The 23,597-nt window shown below is 53.5% G+C and overlaps 2 protein-coding genes across 2 annotated transcripts in view; one reads left to right on the top strand and one right to left on the bottom strand.

Annotated features, from left to right (window-relative positions):
* stx4 (syntaxin 4) overlaps positions 1-19,937 on the bottom strand; it is a 45,756-nt gene extending 25,819 nt beyond the window's left edge. The window contains exons 1-3 of the mRNA XM_041182171.1: positions 19,578-19,937; positions 13,745-13,825; positions 12,768-12,867 (exon numbers count right to left, since the gene is read on the bottom strand). Coding sequence (XP_041038105.1) covers positions 12,768-12,867; positions 13,745-13,825; positions 19,578-19,607 — 211 coding nt within the window. The 5' untranslated portion in view covers positions 19,608-19,937. The remainder of the gene's footprint in view (positions 1-12,767; positions 12,868-13,744; positions 13,826-19,577) is intronic.
* A 23-nt stretch (positions 19,938-19,960) lies between these two features.
* Positions 19,961-23,597, top strand: part of LOC121274807 (eukaryotic translation initiation factor 4H-like) — a 51,649-nt gene continuing 48,012 nt past the window's right edge. The window contains exon 1 of the mRNA XM_041182170.1: positions 19,961-19,980. Coding sequence (XP_041038104.1) covers positions 19,961-19,980 — 20 coding nt within the window. The remainder of the gene's footprint in view (positions 19,981-23,597) is intronic.

The raw sequence follows: 23,597 nt of genomic DNA on the forward strand, positions 1-23,597 counted from the left end.
GTACAGATATCTCTCTGAGAGAGAGGGGACTGAGAGACACCAGTCAGTGTACAGATATCTCCCTGAGATAGAGAGGGACAGAGAGACACCAGTCAGTGTACAGATATCTCCCTGAGATAGAGAGGGACAGAGAGACACCAGTCAGTGTACAGATATCTCCCGGAGAGAGCGGGACTGAGTGACACGAGTCATTGTACAGATATCTCCCTGAGAGAGACACGGGACTGAGAGACACCAGTCAGTGTATAGATATCTCCCTGAGAGAGAGGGGACTGAGAGACACCAGTCAGTGTACAGATATCTCCCTGAGATAGAGAGGGACAGAGAGACACCAGTCAGTGTACAGATATCTCCCTGAGAGAGAGAGGGACTGAGAGACACCAGTCAGTGTACAGATATCTCCCTGAGAGAGACACGGGACTGAGAGACACCAGTCAGTGTATAGATATCTCCCTGAGAGAGAGGGGACTGAGAGACACCAGTCAGTGAACAGATATCTCCCTGAGACAGAGGGACTGAGAGACACCAGTCAGTGTACAGATATCTCCCTGAGAGCGAGGGGACTGAGAGACACCAGTCAGTGTACAGATATCTCCCTGAGAGAGCGGGACTGAGTGACAACAGTGTACAGATATCCCCCTGAGAGAGAGAGGGGACTAAGAGACACCAGTCAGTGTACAGATATCTCCCTGAGAGCGAGGGGACTGAGAGACACCAGTCAGTGTACAGATATCTCCCTGAGAGAGAGCGGACTGAGAGACACCAGTGTACAAATATCTCCCTGAGAGAGAGGGGACTGAGAGACACCAGTCAGTGTACAGATATCTCCCTGAGAGAGAGGGGACTGAGAGACACCAGTCAGTGTACAGATATCTCCCTGAGAGAGAGGGGACTGAGAGACACCAGTCAGTGTACAGATATCTCCCTGAGAGAGAGGGGACTGAGAGACACCAGTCTGTGTACGAATATCCCCATGAGAGAGAGAGGGGCTGAGAGACATGAGTCAGTGTATAGATATCTCCCTGAGAGAGAGGGGACTGAGAGACACCAGTCTGTGTACAAATATCCCCATGAGAGAGAGAGGGGACTGAGAGACACCAGTCAGTGCACAAATATCTCGCTGAGAGAGAGAGGGGACTGAGAGACACCAGTCAGTGAACAGATATCTCCCTGAGAGAGAGGGGACCGAGAGACATCAGTCAGTGTACAGATATCTCCCTGAGAGAGAGGGACTGAGACACACCAGTCAGTGTACAGATATCTCCCTGAGAAAGAGAGGGGACTAAGAGACACCAGTCAGTGTACAGATATCTCCCTGAGATCGAGGGGACTGAGAGACAACAGTCAGTGTACAGATTTCTTCCTGAGAGAGAGCGGACTGAGAGACACCAGTCAGTGCACAGATATCTCCCTGAGAGCCAGGGGACTGAGAGACAACAGTCAGTGTACAGATTTCTCCCTGAGAGAGAGCGGACTGAGAGACACCAGTCAGTGTACAAATATCTCCCTGAGAGAGAGGGGACTGAGGGACACCAGTCAGTGTATAGATATCTCCCTGAGAGAGAAAGGACTGAGAGACGTCAGTCTGTGTACAAATATCCCCATGAGAGAGAGAGCGGCTGAGAGACATGAGTCAGTGTACAGATATCTCCCTGAAAGAGAGAGGGAATGAGAGACACCAGTCAGTGTACAGATATCTCCCTGAGAGACAGGGGGACTGAGAGACACAAGTCAGTGTACAAATATCTCCCTGAGAGAGAGGGACTGAGAGACAGCACTCAGTGTAGAGATATCTTCCCGAAGAGGGGACTGAGAGACACCAGTCACTGTACAGATACCTCCCTGAGAGAGAGGGACTGAGAGACACCAGTCAGTGCACAAATATCTCGCTGAGAGAGAGAGAGGGGACTGAGAGACACCAGTCAGTGTACAGATATCTCCCTGAGAGAGAGAGGGGACTGAGAGACACCAGTCAGTGTACAGATATCTCCCTGAGAGAGAGGGACTGAGAGACACCAGTCAGTGTACAGATATCTCCCTGAGAGAGAGAGGGGACTGAGAGACACCAGTCAGTGTACAGATATCTCCCTGAGAGGGGACTGAGAGACACCAGTCAGTGTACACATATCTCCCTGACAGAGAGTGGAGTGAGGGACAGCAGTGAGTGTACAGATATCTCCCTTACCAGAGAGGGGACTGAGAAATACCTGACAGTGTACATATATCTCCGTGGGAGAGAGTGGACTGAGAGACACAAGTCAGTGTACAGATATCTCCCTGAAGGAGAGGGGACTGAGTGACACCAGTCAGTGTACAGCTATCTCCCTGAGAGAGAGAGGGACTGAGAGACACCAGACAGTATACAGATATCGCCCTGATAGAGATAGGGACTGAGAGACAGCAGACAGTGTACAGATATCTCCTTGAGAGACAGACGGACTGAGAGACACCAGTCAGTGTACAGATATCTCCCTGAGAGAGAGGGGGGTCTGAAAGACACTAGTCAGTGTACAGATATCTCCCTGAGGGAGAGGGACCGAGAGACAACAGTCAGTGTACAGATAACTCCCTCAGAGAGAGGGACTGAGAGATACCAGTCAGTGTAGATATCTCCCTGATAAAGAGACAGGACTGAGGGACACAAGTAAGTGTATATATCTCCCTGAGAAAGAGACAGGACTGAGAGACACCAGTCAGTGTACAGATATCTCACTGACAGAGAGGGACTGAGAGACACCAGTCAGTGTACAGATATCTCCCTGAGGGAGAGGGACAGAGAGACACCAGTCAGTGTACAGATATCTCCCTGAGAGAGAGAGGGGACTGAGAGACACCAGTCAGTGTACAGATATCTCCCTGAGAGAGAGAGGGGACTGAGAGACACCAGTCAGTGTACAGATATCTCCCAGAGAGAGAGAGGGGACTGAGATACACCAGTCAGTGTGCAGATATCTCCCTGAGAGAGAGTGGACTGAGAGACACCAGTCAGTGTACAGATATCTCCCTGAGGGAGAGGGACTGAGAGACAACAGACAGTGTACAGATATCTCCCTGATAGAGAGAGGGGACTGAGAGACACCAGTCAGTGTACAGATATCTCCCTGAGAGAGAGAGGGGACTGAGAGACAACAGTCAGTGTACAGATATCTCCCTGAGAGGGATCTGAGAGACACCAATCAGTGTACACATATCTCCCTGACAGAGAGTGGAGTGAGGGACAGCAGTGAGTGTACAAATATCTCCCTGAGAGAGAGGGACTCAGAGACACCAGTCAGTGTACAGCTATCTCCCTGAGAGAGAGAGGGACTGAGAGACACCAGACAGTATACAGATATCGCCCTGATAGAGATAGGGACTGAGAGACAGCAGACAGTGTACAGATATCTCCTTGAGAGAGAGGGGGGTCTGAAAGACACTAGTCAGTGTACAGATATCTCCCTGAGGGAGAGGGACCGAGAGACAACAGTCAGTGTACAGATAACTCCCTCAGAGAGAGGGACTGAGAGATACCAGTCAGTGTAGATATCTCCCTGATAAAGAGACAGGACTGAGGGACACAAGTAAGTGTATATATCTCCCTGAGAAAGAGACAGGACTGAGAGACACCAGTCAGTGTACAGATATCTCCCTGACAGAGAGGGACTGAGAGACACCAGTCAGTGTACAGATATCTCCCTGAGGGAGAGGGACAGAGAGACACCAGTCAGTGTACAGATATCTCCCTGAGAGAGAGAGGGGACTGAGAGACACCAGTCAGTGTACAGATATCTCCCTGAGAGAGAGAGGGGACTGAGAGACACCAGTCAGTGTACAGATATCTCCCTGAGAGAGAGAGGGGACTGAGATACACCAGTCAGTGTGCAGATATCTCCCTGAGAGAGAGTGGACTGAGAGACACCAGTCAGTGTACAGATATCTCCCTGAGGGAGAGGGACTGAGAGACACCAGACAGTGTACAGATATCTCCCTGATAGAGAGAGGGGACTGAGAGACACCAGTCAGTGTACAGATATCTCCCTGAGAGAGAGAGGGGACTGACAGACTCCAGTCAGTGTACAGATATCTCCCTGAGAGAGAGAGAGGGACGGGGAGACAGCAGTCAGTGTACAGATATCTCCCTGAGAGAGAGAGGGACTGAGAGACACCAGTCAGTGTACACATATCTCCGTGATAGAGAGAGGGACTGAGAGACACCAGTCAGTGTACAAATATCTCCCTGAGAGAGAGAGGGGACTGAGAGACTCCAGTCAGTGTACAGATATCTCCCTGAGAGAGGGAGAGGGACGGGGAGACAGCAGTCAGTGTACAGATATCTCCCTGAGAGAGAGAGGGACTGAGAGACACCAGTCAGTGTAGAGATATCTCCCTGAGAGAGAGGGGACTGAGAGACACCAGTCAGTGTACAGATATCTCCCTGACAGAGAGTGGAGTGAGGGACAGCAGTGAGTGTACAAATATCTCCCTGAGAGAGAGGGACTCAGAGACACCAGTCAGTGTACAAATATCTCCCTGAGAGAGAGGGACTCAGAGACACCAGTCAGTGTACAAATATCTCCCTGAGAGAGAGAGGGACTGACAGACTCCAGTCAGTGTACAGATATCTCCCTGAGAGAGAGAGGGACTGAGAGACACCAGTCAGTGTACAGATATCTCCCTGAGAGCGAGGGGACTGAGAGACACCAGTCAGTGTACAGATTTCTCCCTAAGAGAGAGCGGACTGAGAGACACCAGTGTACAAATTTCTCCCTGAGAGAGTGGGGACTGAGAGACACCAGTCAGTGTATAGATATCTCCCTGAGAGAGAAAGGACTGAGAGACACCAGTCTGTGTACAAATATCCCCATGAGAGAGAGAGCGGCTGAGAGACATGAGTCAGTGTACAGATATCTCCCTGAGGGAGAGAGGGAATGACAGACACCAGTCAGTGTACAGATATCTCCCTGAGAGACAGGGGGACTGAGAGACACAAGTCAGTGTACAAATATCTCCCTGAGAGAGAGGGACTGAGAGACAGCACTCAGTGTAGAGATATCTTCCCGAAGAGGGGACTGAGAGACACCAGTCAGTGTACAGATACCTTACTGAGAGAGAGGGACTGAGAGACTCCAGTCAGTGTACAGATATCTCCCTGAGAGAGAGGGGACCGAGAGACATCAGTCAGTGTACAGATATCTCCCTGAGAGAGAGAAGACTTGGAGACACCAGTCAGTGTACAGATATCTCCCTGAGAGAGAAGGACTGAGAGACACCAGTCAGTGCACAAATATCTCCCTGAGAGAGAGAGGGGACTGAGAGACACCAGTCAGTGTACAGATATCTCCCTGAGAGAGAGGGAATGAGGGACACCAGTCAGTGTACAGATATTTCCCTGAGAGAGAGGGACTGAGAGACAGCACTCAGTGTAGAGATATCTTCCCGAAGAGGGGACTGAGAGACACCAGTCAGTGTACAGATACCTTACTGAGAGAGAGGGACTGAGAGACTCCAGTCAGTGTACAGATATCTCCCTGAGAGAGAGGGGACCGAGAGACATCAGTCAGTGTACAGATATCTCCCTGAGAGGGGACTGAGAGACAACAATCAGTGTACAGATATCTCCCTGAGAGAGAGAAGACTTGGAGACACCAGTCAGTGTACAGATATCTGCCTGAGAGAGAGGGACTGAGAGACACCAGTCAGTGTACAGATATCTCCCTGAGAGAGAGAGGGGACTGAGAGATAGCAGTCACTGTACAGATATCTCCCTGAGAGGGGACTGAGAGACACCAATCAGTGTACACATATCTCCCTGACAGAGAGTGGAGTGAGGGACAGCAGTGAGTGTACAGATATCTCCCTTACCAGAGAGGGGACTGAGAAATACCTGACAGTGTACATATATCTCCGTGGGAGAGAGTGGACTGAGAGACACAAGTCAGTGTACAGATATCTCCCTGAAGGAGAGGGGACTGAGTGACACCAGTCAGTGTACAGCTATCTCCCTGAGAGAAGGGCTCAGAGACACCAGTCAGTGTACAGATATCTCCCAGAGAGAGAGAGGGACTGAGAGACACCAGTCAGTATACAGATATCGCCCTGATAGAGACAGGGACTGAGAGACAGCAGACAGTGTACAGATATCTCCCTGAGAGACAGACGGACTGAGAGACACCAGTCAGTGTACAGATATCTCCCTGAGAGAGAGGGGACTGAGAGACACCAGTCAGTGTACAGATATCTCCCTGAGAGAGAGGGGGGTCTGAAAGACACCAGTCAGTGTACAGATATCTCCCTGAGGGAGAGGGACTGAGAGACAACAGTCAGTGTACAGATAACCCCCTCAGAGTGAGGGACTGAGAGATACCAGTCAGTGTAGATATCTCCCTGATAAAGAGACAGGACTGAGGGACACAAGTAAGTGTATATATCTCCCTGAGAAAGAGACAGGACTGAGAGACACCAGTCAGTGTACAGATATGTCCCTGAGAGAGAGGGACTGAGAGACACCAGTCAGTGTACAGATATCTCCCTGAGAGAGAGGGACTGAGAGACACCAGTCAGTGTACAGATATCTCCCTGAGAGAGAGGTACTGAGAGACATCAGTCAGTATACAGATATCTCGCTGAGGGAGAGGAATGAGACACACCATTCAGTGTACAGATATCTCCCTGAGAGAGTGGGACTGAGAGACACCAGTCAATGTACAGATAAATCCCTGAGAGAGAGAGGGGACTGAGAGACACCAGTCAGTGTACAGATTTCTCCCTGAGAGAGAGCGGACTGAGAGACACCAGTGTACAAATATCTCCCTGAGAGAGAGGGGACTGAGAGACACCAGTCAGTGTATAGATATCTCCCTGAGAGAGAAAGGACTGAGAGACGTCAGTCTGTGTACAAATATCCCCATGAGAGAGAGAGGGACTGAGAGACATCTGTCAGTGTACAGATATCTCCCTGAGAGACAGGGGGACTGAGAGACACAAGTCAGTGTACAAATATCTCCCTGAGAGAGAGGGACTGAGAGACAGCACTCAGTGTAGAGATATCTTCCCGAAGAGGGGACTGAGAGACACCAGTCAGTGCACAAATATCTCGCTGAGAGAGAGAGGGGACTGAGAGACACTAGTCAGTGTACAGATATCTCCCTGAGGGAGAGGGACTGAGAGACACCAGACAGTGTACAGATATCTCCCTGAGAGAGAGAGAGGGGACAGAGAGACAACAGTCAGTGTACAGATAACTCCCTCAGAGTGAGGGACTGAGAGATACCAGTCAGTGTAGATATCTGCCTGATAAAGAGACAGGACTGAAAGACACCAGTCAGTGTACAACTATCTCCCTGACAGAGAGGGACTGAGAGACACCAGTCAGTGTACAGATATCTCCCTGAGGGAGAGGGACTGAGAGACACCAGACAGTGTACAGAAATCTCCCTGAGAGAGAGAGGGGACTGAGAGACACCAGTCAGTGTACAGATATCTCCCTGATAGATAGAGGGACTGAGAGACACCAGGCATTGTACAGATATCTCCCTGAGAGAGAGAGAGGGGACTGAGAGACACCAGTCAGTGTACAGATATCTCCCTGAGAGAGAGGGACTGAGAGACACCAGTCAGTGTACAGATATCTCCCAGAGAGAGAGAGGGGACTGAGAGACAGCAGTCAGTGTACAGATATCTCCCTGAGAGGGGACTGAGAGACACCAGTCAGTGTACAGATATCTCCCAGAGAGAGAGAGGGACTGAAAGACACCCGTCAGTATACAGATATCGCCCTGATAGAGATAGGGACTGAGAGACAGCAGACAGTGTACAGTTATCTCCCTGAGAGAGAGGGGGGTCTGAAAGACACCAGTCAGTGTACAGATATCTCCCTGAGGGAGAGGGACTGAGAGACAACAGTCAGTGTACAGATAACTCCCTCAGAGAGAGGGACTGAGAGATACCAGTCAGTGTAGATATCTCCCTGATAAAGAGACAGGACTGAGGGACACAAGTAAGTGTATATATCTCCCTGAGAAAGAGACAGGACTGAGAGACACCAGTCAGTGTACAGATATCTCCCTGAGAGAGAGGGATTGAAAGACACCAGTCAGTGTACAGATATCTCCCTGTGAGAGAGGGGACTGAGAGACACCAGTCAGTGTACAGATATCTCCCTGAGAGAGAGGGACTGAGAGACACCAGTCAGTGTACAGATATCTCCCTGAGAGAGAGGGACTGAGAGACACCAGTCAGTGTACAGATATCTCCCTGAGAGAGAGGGACTGAGAGACAGCAGTCCGTGTACAGATCTCTGTGTGAGGTAGAGTTTGAGAGGTTGGAGGGGCAGCTCCATGTGACTGTGGATTGTGAGTGGGTGATTAATTATAGACTGTTGCTGTGACTTCCACTGGCCCATTCTCTGTCTCACTCACTGACGGGCGGGAACAGCAATTAATCCACTTCCCTCAACGCCCCCAGCTCCCCACAGACTTACCCTCACAGGCAGCACCTCAGAATAAAGAGAATGCTCCATCCAATCTCACTAGGCCGGCTGTGCTCTATTATCCACTCTGCTCATTATTCAGCAGAGGCACTGACATTGTTCACTATCACCCCCACGGCAGAGGTGGAAATACTTCCCAGTTCTGTTTGAAACGAAGGTCACGCACTCAATCCCTCTCCCTCAGGGAGATAACTGTACACTGACTGGTGTCTCTCAGTGCCCTCTCTCTCTCTCAGGGAGATATCTGTACACTGACTGGTGTCTCTCAATCCCCTCTCTCTCAGGGAGATATCTGTACACTGACTGGTGTCTCTCAGTCCCCTCTCTCTCAGGGAGATATCTGTACACTGACTGGTGTCTCTCAGTCCCCTCTCTCTCTCTCTCAGGGAGATATCTGTACACTGACTGGTGTCTCTCAATCCCCTCTCTCTCAGGGAGATATCTGTACACTGACTGGTGTCTCTCAGTCCCCTCTCTCTCAGGGAGATATCTGTAAACTGACTGGTGTCTCAGTCCCTCTCTCTCTCAGGGAGATATCTGTACACTGACTGGTGTCTCTCAATCCCTCTCTCTCTGGGAGATATCTGTACACTGACTGGTGTTTCTCAGTCCCTCTCTCTCTCAGGGAGATATCTGTACACTGACTGGTGTCTCTCAGTCCCTCTCTCTCAGGGAGATATCAGTACACTGACTGGTGTCTCTCAGTCCCCTCTCTCTCTGGGAGATATCTGTACACTGACTGGTGTCTCCCAGTCCCCTCTCTCTCTCAGGGAGATATCTGTACACTGACTAGTGTCTCAGTCCCCTCTCCCTCCGGGACGTAACTGTAGCCCAAAACATTCACACTCACTGTTAACCACCCGGCCAATCTTTGTGTCAATCACAAACTTACTTATCCTACCCCCCATATATGGTCATCTCTGTCGTTTATATAAATGATGAATAATAGGGGACCGAGCACAGATCCCTGTGGTACACCACTGGACACTGGCTTCCAGTCACTAAAGCATCCTTCTGTCATCACCCTCTGTCTCCTACAACTAAGCCAATTTTGAATCCACCTTATCAAATTACTCTGTATCCCATGAGCATTGCCTTCTTTATAAGTCTCCCATGTGGGACCTTGTCAAAGGCTTTGCTGAAATCCATATAAACTACATCAACTGCACTACCCTCATCTACACATCTGGTCACCTCCTCAAAAATTTCAATCAAATTTGTTAGGCATGACCTCCCTCTGACAACGCCATGCTGACTATCCCTGATCAAACCTTGCCTCTCCAAGTGGAGATAGATACTCTCCTTCAGAACTTTCTCTGATAGTTTCCCTACCACTGACATGAGACTCACTGGCCTGTAGTTCCCTGGTTTATCTCTACAACCCTTCTTAAATAGCGGAACCACATTCGCTGTACTCCAGTACTCTGGCATCTCCCCCATGGCCAGAGAGGAATTAAAAATTTGGGTCAGAGCCCCTGCGATCTCCTCCCTTGCCTCCCTCAGCAGTTTGGGACACAAATCATCCGGACCTGGAGATTTGTCCACCCTTAAGCCTGCCAACACCTCCAATACCTTGTCACTCCCTATATCAATTAGCTTAAGAACCTTGCAGTCTCTCCCCTAGTTCCATACCTTCATCCTCATTCTCTTGGGTGAAGACGGGTGTGAAGTATTCATTCAACACTCTAGCGATGTCCTCTGGCTCCACCCACAGATTGGCCCCTTGGTCCCTTATGGTCCCTACTCTTTCCCTGGTTATCCTCTTCCCATTGATATACTTATAGAATATCTTGGGATTGTCCCTATTTTTACCAGCCAGACCTTTCTCATATCCCCTCTTCGCTCTCCAAATTGTTTTCTTAAGCTCCACCCTGCACTGTCTGTACTCCACTAATGAGTGGAGTCTCTACTGATTTGCTTCCCTTGTACCTGCTAAAAGCCTCTCTTTTCCTTCTCATCATAACCTGAATATCTCTGGTCATCCATGGTTCTCTGGGCTTCCTATCACCCTAGAGAGAACATGTTGAGTCTGTAACCTCCCCATTTCCTTTTTGAACACCCCCCACTGTTCCTCTGTAGATTTCCCCACAAGTAGCTGTTTCCAGTCTACCTTGGATAGATCCTGCCTTATTTTACTAAAACCCACTCTCCCCCAGTCCAAAACATTTATTTGCAACTTGTCGATTTCTTTATCCATAACAAACTTAAACTGTACCATGTTGTGGTCACTATTGCTAAAATGCTCCCCCAACACCACCTCAGCCAACTGTCCGGCTTCATTCCCCAGAATTAGGTCCAGCATTGCACCGTCCCTTGTTGGACCCTCTACATATTGATCTAAAAAGTTCTTCTGTACACATTTCAAGAAATCCACTCTATCCAAGCCCTTGACACTATGTCTATCCCAATTAATGTTGGGAAAGTTGAAATCACCTAATATAATTACCCTATTGTTATTGTTTTTACACACCTCCGCAAATTGTGCACATATTTGCTCCTCAATTTCCCGCTGACTATCTGGGGGGGTCTATAATAAACATCTAACAATGTGGCTGCCCCTTTTATATTCCTAAGCTCTACCCACAAAGCTTCACTCGATGCCCCCTCCAAGATATCATCTCTCTTTACTGCGGTAACTGACTCCTTAACTAATAATGCAATGCCTCCTCCTCTCTTACCCCCTTCCCTGTCTCGCCTGAGGAATCTATATCCCAGAATGTTGAGCTGCCAATCCTGCCCCTCCCTCAACCACGTCTCAGTGATGGCTACTATATCACAATTCCACATGTCAATCCTCACCCTTAACTCATCCTGTTTTACCTGTAATATTCCTGGCATTAAAGTAGAGGCCATCCAGCCTTGCCTTACTCCCTGGAAACTTAATGCAACAGTACTCCCTCTGACTTGATTATTTTACTGTATTATGATGTGTCCCTTTTCTGCTAACAATCTGTGTCCCCTCCCCCTGTCGAATTAGTTTAAACTCCTCCCAACAGCACTAGCAAACCCGCCCGCAAGGATGTTAGTCCCGCTCTGGTTCAGATGTAGACCATCCCGCTTGTACAGGTCCCACCTTCCCCAGAAACGGTCCCAGTGATCCAGGAATCTAAAACCCTCCCTCCTACACTAAATCTTAAGCTACGTACTCATCTGCGCTATTCTCCTATTTCTGAGCTCGCTAGCACATGGCACTGGGAGTAATCCAGAGATTACAACCCGAGAGGTCTTGCTTTTCAATCTACTGCCTAACTCCCTGAATCCTTGATGCAAGACCTCATCCCTCTTTCTACCTATGTCATTGGTACCGACATGTACCATGACCTCTGCCTTATGACCGTCCCCCTTCAGGATGCCCTGAGGCCGTTCAGTGACATCCCGGACCCTGGCACCAGGGAGGCAACACACCATCCTGGAGTCACGCTGACGACCACAGTAGCGCCTATCTGTTCCCCTGACTATAGAATCCCCTATTACTATTGCTCTTCCTCCTGCCATGACTTATCCTTTTAAATTAAACCTTTCTAGTCAAGAACACCGTGCACAGTTCCGGTCTCCGTATCCCTCGGTTAGACCACACTCGGAGCACCGTGCACAGCTCCGGTCTCCGTATCCCTCGGTTAGATCACACTGGGAGCGGTGTGCACAGTCCCGGTCTCCGTATCCCTCGGTTAGACCACACTCGGAGCACCGTGCACAGTTCCGGTCTCCGTATCCCTCGGTTAGACCACACTCGGAGCACTGTGCACAGTTCCGGTCTCCGTATCCCTCGGTTAGACCACACTCGGAGCACCGTGCACAGTCCCGGTCTCCGTATCCCTCGGTTAGACCACACTCGGAGCACCGTGCACAGTCCCGGTCTCCATATCCCTCGGTTAGACCACAATCGGAGCGCTGTGCACAGTCCTGGTCTCCGTATTATAAAAGGGATAGAGAGACACTGGAGAAGGTGTATGAAGGATTTACCAGCCTGATACTAGAACGGGGAGGTTATAAATATCAGGAAGGGTTGAACAGGCCGGGGCTCTTCCCTCTAGAACAGAGAAGGCCGAGGGGGTGACCTGATCGAGATCTTTGAGGTAACGAAAGGGGTTTCGATAGGGTAGACTTAGAGAAGATGTTTCCCCTTGTGGGAGAGACCAGAACTCGGGTGAGAGGGGGAGGGGGTGGGGGGGGTCTGTCAATATAAGAGAGTCACTGATAAATCCCAACGGGGAACTGGGAAGAAAGGTCAGCCCACGGGTGACAAGAAGGCCTCTGACAAAGCCCTGGCCCCCTCCCCCCATCATTCCCGCTGACTTACTGTCCTCTGGGATGGGAGAGCTCAGTATCCGGAGCTGGATGGTTTCCATCTCTTTGACCAGTCCCTTCAGCTTCCCGATCCCCTCTCGAAGATCTTTGACCTGCGGGTGGTGTGGGAGGAGAAGGGAGGGTGAATAACACAACGCATCAGAGGAGGCGGAGGAGGAGGGGGGAGGAGGAGGAGGCCGCTCCGCGCACCCAACCCCCTCCCCGTTCTGCCGGACCCTGGTCCATCGCCACTTCCAACTCCATTTCCCACCACCCCCCCCGCAACATCCATCCGTCCATCTGCCACCAGGAATCTCCGATCAACACACCCCAACACCTCCTGCCGTCTATTTCCAGGAGGACAGAGGGTTACACATGTCCACGCCCCTTCCTGACCTCCCCCACCCTGGATCGCCCCGCACCATCCTGAACTACCTGGCACAAATCCAAAGGCTTGGCTTTCTGGTCCTGGGCTCCTCGCCCCACCCCCGCCAACCACCCCGCAACCCCCCCCCACCCCCCCTTGCCCCCACCGGGCGTCGGGGGGGGGGGGGCAAATGGTTTCTCGCAATCGGCCTTTCCATCGTCTCCAAACCCCCTCCGACCGGATCGCCCCCTTAAACTTCGGAAGAGGTTTGAAGCCCAATCTACTCTCCCTGTCCCCTGACCACGACCCCCACCGCACCTTGGGGCTCGGGGTCCTTCCCGGGGGGGGGGGGGGGGGGGGAGGGAGGTGGGCACTGCTCTCTCCCCGTTTCCCCCCCACCTCTGTCTCCCCACCGCACCTCCGCCACCCAGAACCTCCAGACACAAGGACTGTGCGGGTCTCGTTCCCGAATTTTGGGGGGGGGGGGGGGGTGGTGGGAGTCATCCCAGGACTGAATGGGGGCTCTTCCCCACCCCCCCACCACAGCACACCCTCTGTCCCACAAACTGCCCCCCCTCCCCCCACCCAGCCACCCACCCCCGACCCCCCCACCTCCCACTCACCTGCTGGAAAAACGCATCCTGAGGGTCATCCCCGTCACGGATGACCAGTCGGAATTCCTCGTCGTCGGAGACCTCCTCATCCTGAAGGGGGGGAAAAGAGGCAGTGAGTGGGGGGAGCCAGGTCACCGAGGGGTCACGTAGCCAAGGGGGCCAGGTCATCGAGGGGTCGCGTTGCCGAGGGGGGCGGGTCGCCGAGGGGTCACGTTGCCGAGGGGGGGGGGGGGCGGGTCGCCGAGAGGTCACATTGCCGAGGGGACAGGTTGCTGGGGGGATAGGTGACCGAGCGGGCAGGTTGCCGATGGGTCACGTTGCCGAGGGGGACAGGTCAACGAGGGGTCACGTTGCCGAGGGGGGCAGATCAACGAGGGGTCACGTTGCCAAGGGGGACAGGTCAACAAGGGGTCACGTTGCCAAGGGGGGCAGGTCGACGAGCGGTCACGTTGCCGAGAGGGGCAGGTCGACGAGGGGTCACGTTGATGAGGGGGGGCAGGTCAACGAGGAGTCACGTTGCCGAGGGGGGCAGGTCAACGAGGGGTCACGTTGCCGAGGGGGGCAGGTCAACGAGGGGTCACGTTGCCGAGGGGGGCAGGTCAACGAGGGGTCACGTTGCCGAGGGGGGCAGGTCAACGAGGGGTCACGTTGCCGAGGGGGGCAGGTCAACGAGGGGTCACGTTGCCGAGGGGGGCAGGTCAACGAGGGGTCACGTTGCCGAGGGGGGCAGGTCAACGAGGGGTCACGTTGCCGAGGGGGGCAGGTCAACGAGGGGTCACGTTGCCGAGGGGGGCAGGTCAACGAGGGGTCACGTTGCCGAGGGGGGCAGGTCAACGAGGGGTCACGTTGCCGAGGGGGGCAGGTCAACGAGGGGTCACGTTGCCGAGGGGGGCAGGTCAACGAGGGGTCACGTTGCCGAGGGGGGCAGGTCAACGAGGGGTCACGTTGCCGAGGGGGGCAGGTCAACGAGGGGTCACGTTGCCGAGGGGGGCAGGTCAACGAGGGGTCACGTTGCCGAGGGGGGCAGGTCAACGAGGGGTCACGTTGCCGAGGGGGGCAGGTCAACGAGGGGTCACGTTGCCGAGGGGGGCAGGTCAACGAGGGGTCACGTTGCCGAGGGGGGCAGGTCAACGAGGGGTCACGTTGCCGAGGGGGGCAGGTCAACGAGGGGTCACGTTGCCGAGGGGGGCAGGTCAACGAGGGGTCACGTTGCCGAGGGGGGCAGGTCAACGAGGGGTCACGTTGCCGAGGGGGGCAGGTCAACGAGGGGTCACGTTGCCGAGGGGGGCAGGTCAACGAGGGGTCACGTTGCCGAGGGGGGCAGGTCAACGAGGGGTCACGTTGCCGAGGGGGGCAGGTCAACGAGGGGTCACGTTGCTGAGGGGGGCAGGTCAACGAGGGGTCACGTTGCCGAGGGGGGGCAGGTCAACGAGGGGTCACGTTGCCGAGGGGGGCAGGTCAACGAGGGGTCACGTTGCCGAGGGGGGCAGGTCAACGAGGGGTCACGTTGCCGAGGGGGGCAGGTCAACGAGGGGTCACGTTGCCGAGGGGGGCAGGTCAACGAGGGGTCACGTTGCCGAGGGGGGCAGGTCAACGAGGGGTCACGTTGCCGAGGGGGGCAGGTCAACGAGGGGTCACGTTGCCGAGGGGGGCAGCTCAACGAGGGGCAAGGGGACAGGTTACCGAGGGGATGGTCAGGCCGCTGCCAGGAATCACAGTCAAACTCCCGCCTGTGGGTACTGGGCAACTCGAACCCCGGCAAAGAATGGTTGCTTAAAACCCACAAGGACAACTTATATTCCGGCAGCTCTTTTAACACCTTAACATCTTCCACCGGCGGCCCCAGCAGCCATTACAGGACCAAACTGACCCCCCCCCCACCCCCCCAACCCCCACCCAATCCACACCGAGCCACAGGCAGAGAGATTAGGGACAGGCGACCAACAGCTCAGTCCGAGGCTGGTTTGACGGAGCGTAGTAAAGGAGGGGCCGCCGGAGGGCCCCAGAGCCAGGGAGGGGGCACAGGAACCAGAGGGGAAGGGATTCAAGGGAGGGAATTCCAGAGCTTAGGCCCCAAGGCAACTGAAGGCCCAGCCGCCAATGGCGGAGCGATGGTCAAGAGACCGGGATTGGAGGAGCGCAGAGATCTCGGAGGGTTGTAGATGGTTTCAGAGATAGGGAGGGGCGTAGGGGCTGGAGGAGGTTACAGAGATAGGGAGGGTTGTAGGGGCTGGAGGAGGTTACAGAGATAGGGAGGGGTGTAGGGGCTGGAGGAGGTTACAGAGATAGGGAGGGTTGTAGGGGCTGGAGGAGGTTACAGAGATAGGGAGCGTTGTAGGGGCTGGAGGAGGTTACAGAGATACTGACCCTCCGACAGTGCGGCGCAGTCACACACGCAGACACTGAGATGGACGACAGAGAGACGCACATGGGCAGACACACGTATGCACATACACAGACAGGCGCACACACACAGACAGACACACACACTCACACAGACAGACACACAAACACAGACAGACACACAAACACAGACAGACACACAGACACAGACAGACACACAGACACACTCACAGACAGACACACAGACACACTCACAGACAGACACACTCACAAAGCCAGACACACTCACAAAGACAGACACACTCACAAAGACAGACACACTCACAAAGACAGACACACTCACAAAGACAGACACACTCACACACACTCACAAAGACAGAGACACATACACTCACAGACACACACTCAGAGACAGACACACCCACAGACACACCCACAAAGACAGACACACCCACAAAGACAGACACACCCACAAAGACAGACACACACACACTCACAAAGACAGAGACACATACACTCACAGACACACACTCACAGAGACAGACACACCCACAGACACACCCACAAAGACGGACACACCCACAAAGACAGACACACACACACTCACAAAGACAGAGACACACACACTCACAAAGACAGAGACACATACACTCACAGACACACACCCACAAAGACAGACACACCCACAAAGACAGACACACACACACTCACAAAGACAGAGACACATACACTCACAAAGACAGAGACACATACACTCACAGACACACACTCACAGAGACAGACACACCCACAGACACACCCACAAAGACGGACACACCCACAAAGACAGACACACCCACAAAGACAGACACACACACACTCACAAAGACAGAGACACATACACTCACAAAGACAGAGACACATACACTCACAGACACACACCCACAAAGACAGACACACCCACAAAGACAGACACACACACACTCACAAAGACAGAGACACATACACTCACAGACACACACCCACAAAGACAGACACAGACACACACACACACTCACAAAGACAGACACACACACAGACACACCCACAAAGACAGACACACTCACAGACACACCCACAAAGACAGACACACTCACAAAGACAGACACACTCACACTCACAAAGACAGAGTCACATACACTCACAAAGACAGAGTCACATACACTCACAGACACACACCCACAAAGACAGACACAGACACACACACACACTCACAAAGACAGACACACACACAGACACACCCACAAAGACAGACACACTCACAGACACACCCACAAAGACAGACACACTCACAAAGACAGACACACTCACAAAGACAGACACACTCACACTCACAAAGACAGAGACACATACACTCACAGACACACACCCACAAAGACGGACACACCCACAAAGACAGACACACACCCACTCACAAAGACAGAGACACATACACTCACAGACACACACCCACAAAGACAGACACACCCACAAAGACAGACACACACACACTCACAAAGACAGAGACACATACACTCACAGACACACACTCACAGAGACAGACACACCCACAGACACACCCACAAAGACGGACACACCCACAAAGACAGACACACCCACAAAGACAGACACACCCACACTCACAAAGACAGAGACACATACACTCACAGACACACACCCACAAAGACAGACACACCCACAAAGACAGACACACACACACTCACAAAGACAGAGACACATACACTCACAAAGACAGAGACACATACACTCACAGACACACACTCACAGAGACAGACACACCCACAGACACACCCACAAAGACGGACACACCCACAAAGACAGACACACCCACAAAGACAGACACACACACAAAGACAGACACACACACACTCACAAAGACAGAGACACATACACTCACAAAGACAGAGACACATACACTCACAGACACACACCCACAAAGACAGACACACCCACAAAGACAGACACACACACACTCACAAAGACAGAGACACATACACTCACAGACACACACCCACAAAGACAGACACAGACACACACACACACTCACAAAGACAGACACACACACAGACACACCCACAAAGACAGACACACTCACAGACACACCCACAAAGACAGACACACTCACAAAGACAGACACACTCACACTCACAAAGACAGAGTCACATACACTCACAGACACACACCCACAAAGACAGACACAGACACACACACACACTCACAAAGACAGACACACACACAGACACACCCACAAAGACAGACACACTCACAGACACACTCACAAAGACAGACACACTCACAAAGACAGACACACTCACACTCACAAAGACAGAGACACATACACTCACAGACACACCCACAAAGACGGACACACCCACAAAGACAGACACACACCCACTCACAAAGACAGAGACACATACACTCACAGACACACACCCACAAAGACAGACACACCCACAAAGACAGACACACACACACTCACAAAGACAGAGACACATACACTCACAGACACACACTCACAGAGACAGACACACCCACAGACACACCCACAAAGACGGACACACCCACAAAGACAGACACACCCACACTCACAAAGACAGAGACACATACACTCACAGACACACACCCACAAAGACAGACACACCCACAAAGACAGACACACACACACTCACAAAGACAGAGACACATACACTCACAGACACACACCCACAAAGACAGACACAGACACACACACACACTCACAAAGACAGACACACACACAGACACACCCACAAAGACAGACACACTCACAGACACACCCACAAAGACAGACACACTCACAAAGACAGACACACTCACACTCACAAAGACAGAGACACTCACACTCACAAAGACAGAGACACATACACTCACAGACACACACCCACAAAGACAGACACAGACACACACACACACTCACAAAGACAGACACACACACAGACACACCCACAAAGACAGACACACTCACAGACACACCCACAAAGACAGACACACTCACAAAGACAGACACACTCACAAAGACAGACACACTCACACTCACAAAGACAGAGACACATACACTCACAGACACACACCCACAAAGACAGACACAGACACACACACACACTCACAAAGACAGACACACACACTCACAAAGACAGACACACACACTCACAGATACACACTCTCACAAAGACAGAGACATACACACACTCTCACAGATACACACTCTCACAAAGACAGACACAGACACACACACTCACAAAGACACATACACTCACAGATACACACTCTCACAAAGACAGACACAGACACACACACTCACAGACACACACTCTCACAAAGACAGACACAGACACAAAGACAGACACAGACACACATCTATATTTAACAATCGATATCAACCCGCAGCAACATCGGCCTCCAGTCACCCCCCAAACCTCCACCCCTCACCACCAAAACAAAACAGCAGCTAAACTCACTGTACCTTCCTCAGATCCTTGGTCCTGTCCCTCATGGTCCGGCAGCTTTACACAGACAGAGAGAGAGGGGGACAGACAGACAGAGAGACAGACAGAGAGACAGAGACACCAGCGATCCCCACTTCACCTCTGCTCTTTCTCCTGATCGACTCTCAAACTCGCAAAATGTTTGCCTGTAAGTTTCAAACTTTGGTGGAGTTGTTTTGTTGTCTCTCTCTCTCTCTCTCTCTAACTCTCCCTCTGCCTCTCCCCCCGCCTCACACAAACACTACCACAGGGCTGTTATCTGCCCACTGTAACCTCTGCCCTGAGTCCTGGGCAGGGAGCAGCACCTTCTAGAGGGAGAAGTTCCACCAGGAGCTTTGCAAACAGGAAGCAGCGAATGCGCATGGTTCCCAAAGCGAAAGTGTAGGCACGTTAACCCCTTCCAGATCCCACTGCCTCACCCACAGACAGGGCAGCCTCAACACCAGGGCATTTACCCCCTCCCATCCCAAATACCCCCCTCCCCATCACCCCCTGTGTGACACATACCCCCCCCCAACACCCCCTGTACAGTACATACCCCCCCAAACACCCCCTGTACAGCACATACCCCCACAAACACTCCCTGTACAGACAATACCCCCTCACCAAACACCCCCTGTACAGCACATACCCCCCCCCAAACACCCCCTGTGAGACACATACCCCCCCCAAACACCCACTGTGTGACACATATCCCCCCAAACACCCCCTGTGTGACACATACCCCCCAAACACCCACTGTACAGCACATACCCCCCCCAAACACCCCCTGTGAGACACATAGCCCCCAAACACCCCCTGTACAGCACATACCCCCCAAACACCCCCTGTACAGCACATACCCCCCAAACACCCCCTGTACAGCACATACACCCCAAACACTCCCTATACAGCACATACCCTCCCAAACACCCCCTGTGAGAGACATACCCCCCCAAACACCCCCTGTACAGCACATACCCCCCAAACACCCCCTGTGAGACACATACCCGCCCAAACACCCCCTGTGTGAGACATACGCCCCCAAACACCCCCTGTGCAGCACATACCCCCCCAAACACCCCCTGTGAGACACATACCCCCCAAACACCCCCTGTGTGACACATACCACCCCAAACACCCCCTGTGCAGCACATACCCCCCAAACACCCCCTGTGAGACACATACCCCCCAAACACCCCCTGTGTGACACATACCCCCCCAAACACCCCCTGTGCAGCACATACCCCCCAAACACCCCCTGTGAGACACATACCCCCCAAAAACCCCCTGTGTGACACATACCCCCCAAACACCCCCTGTACAGTACATACCCCCCCAAACACCCCCTGTGTGACACATACCCCCCCAAACACCCCCTGTGAGACACATACCCCCCAAACACTCCCTATACAGCACATACCCCCCAAACACCCCCTGTGTGACACATACCCCCCCAAACACCCCCTGTGTGACACAAACCCCCCCAAACACCCCCTGTGAGACACATACCCCCCAAACACTCCCTGTACAGCACATAACCCCCCAAACACCCCCTGTGTGACACATACTCCTCCAAACACCCCCTGTACAGCACATACCCCCCCAAACACCCCCTGTGAGACACATACCCCCCCAAACACCCCCTGTACAGCACATACCCCCCAAACACCCCCTGTACAGCACATACTCCCCCAAACACCCCCTGTGAGACACATACCCCCCCAAACAACCCTGTGAGACACATACTCCCCCAAACACCCCTGTGTGACACATACCCCCCCAAACATCCCCTGTGCAGCACATACCCCCCCAAACACCCCCTGTGAGACACATACCCCCCCAAACACCACCTGTACAGCACATATCCCCCCCAAACACGCCCCTGTACAGCACATACCCCCCCAAACACCCCTGTGTGACACATACCCCCCCAAACACCCCCTGTGAGACACATACCCCCCCAAACACCCCCTGTGAGACACATACTCCCCCAAACACCCCTGTGAGACACATACCCCCCCAAACACCCCCTGTGTGACACATACCCCCCAAACACCCCCTGTGAGACACATACCCCCCCAAACACACACTGTGTGACACATATCCCCCCAAACACCCTCTGTGTGACACATACCCCCCCAAACACCCCCTGTGAGACACATACTCCCCAAACACCCCCTGTGAGACACATATCCCCCCAAACACCCCCTGTGTGACACATATCCCCCCAAACACCCCCTGTGTGACACATACCCCCCCAAACACCCCCTGTGAGACACATACCCCCCCAAACACCCACTGTGTGACACATATCCCCCCAAACACCCCCTGTGTGACACATACCCCGCAAACACCCCCTGTGCAGCACATACCCCCCCAAACACCCCCTGTGAGACACATACCCCCCCAAACACCCCCTGTGCAGCACATACCCCCCCAAACACCCCCTGTACAGCACATACCCCCTCAAACACCCCCTGTACAGCAAATACCCCCCACAACACCCCCTGTGAGACACATACCCCCCCAAACACCCCCGGTACAGCACATTCCCCCTCAAACACACCCTGTGAGACACATACCCCCCCAAACGCCCCCTGTACAGCACATACCCCCCCAAACACCCCCTGTGAGACACATACCCCCAAACACCCCGGTGCAGCACATACTCCCCCAATACCCCCTGTACAGCACATACCCCCCAAACACCCCCTGTGCAGCACATACCCCCCAAACACCCCCTGTGCAGCACATACCCCCCAAACACCCCCTGTGCAGCACATACTCCCCCAAACACCCCCTGTGCAGCACATACCCCCCAAACACTCCCTATACAGCACATAACCCCCCAAACACCCCCTGTGTGTCACATACCCCTCCAAACACCCCCTGTACAGCACATACCCCCCCAAACACCCCCTGTGAGACACATACCCCCCCAAACACCCCCTGTACAGCACATACCCCCCAAACACCCCCTGTACAGCACATACTCCCCCAAACACCCCTTGTGAGACACATACCCCCCCAAACACCCCCTGTGAGACACATACTCCCCCAAACACCCCTGTGTGACACATACGCCCCAAACACCCCCTGTGCAGCACATATCCCCCCCAAACACCCCCTGTACAGCACATATCCCCCCAACACACCCTGTGCAGCACATACCCCCCCAAACACCCCCTGTACAGCACATATCCCCCCAACACGCCCTGTGCAGCACATACCCCCCACAACACTTCTGACTGGTGCCTTGTAGATGGTGGAGAGGCTTTGGGGAGTCAGGAGGTGAGTTACTCTCCGCAGGATTCCCAGCCTCTGACCTGCTCTTGTAGCCACAGTATTTATATGGCTGGTCCAGTTCAGTTTCTGGTCAATGGTCCAGAGGTTCAGAGTGGGTGGGATGTGGGTGATGAGGGATGGTGGGTGGGGGATGGGGGTGGGGGATGGGGTGGGGTGTGGGGGATGGAGTGGGGGATGGGGTGTGGGTGTGGGGGATGGGGTGGGGGATGGGGTGTGGGGGATGGGGTGTGGGGTGTGAGGTGGGGTGGGGGGTGGGGAATGGGGTGTGGGGGATGGGGTGGGGTGTGGGGGATGGGGTGTGGGGGATGGGGTGGGGTGTGTGGGATGGGATGTGAGGAATGGGGTGGGGTGTGGGGGATGGGGTGTGGGGGATGGGGTGTGGGGGGATGGGGTGTGGGGGGGATGGGGTGGGGTGTGGGGGATGGGGTGTGGGGGATGGGGTGGGGTGTGGGGATGGGGTGGGGTGTGGGGGATGGGGTGTGGGGGGGATGGGGTGGGGTGTGGGGGATGGGGTGTGGGGGGGATGGGGTGGGGGTTGGGGGATGGGGTGTGGGGGATGGGGTGAGGTGTGGGGGGGATGGTGTGGGGTGTGGGGGGATGGGGTGAGGTGTGGGGGGATGGGGGGGGTGTGGGGGATGGGGTGGGGTGTGTGGGATGGGGTGGGGTGTGGGGGATGGGGTGTGGGGGGATGGGGTGGGGTGTGGGGGGTG

Source organism: Carcharodon carcharias (genome assembly GCF_017639515.1).
Source record: "Carcharodon carcharias isolate sCarCar2 chromosome 38 unlocalized genomic scaffold, sCarCar2.pri SUPER_38_unloc_23, whole genome shotgun sequence".
Taxonomy (NCBI): Eukaryota; Metazoa; Chordata; class Chondrichthyes; order Lamniformes; family Lamnidae; genus Carcharodon; species Carcharodon carcharias.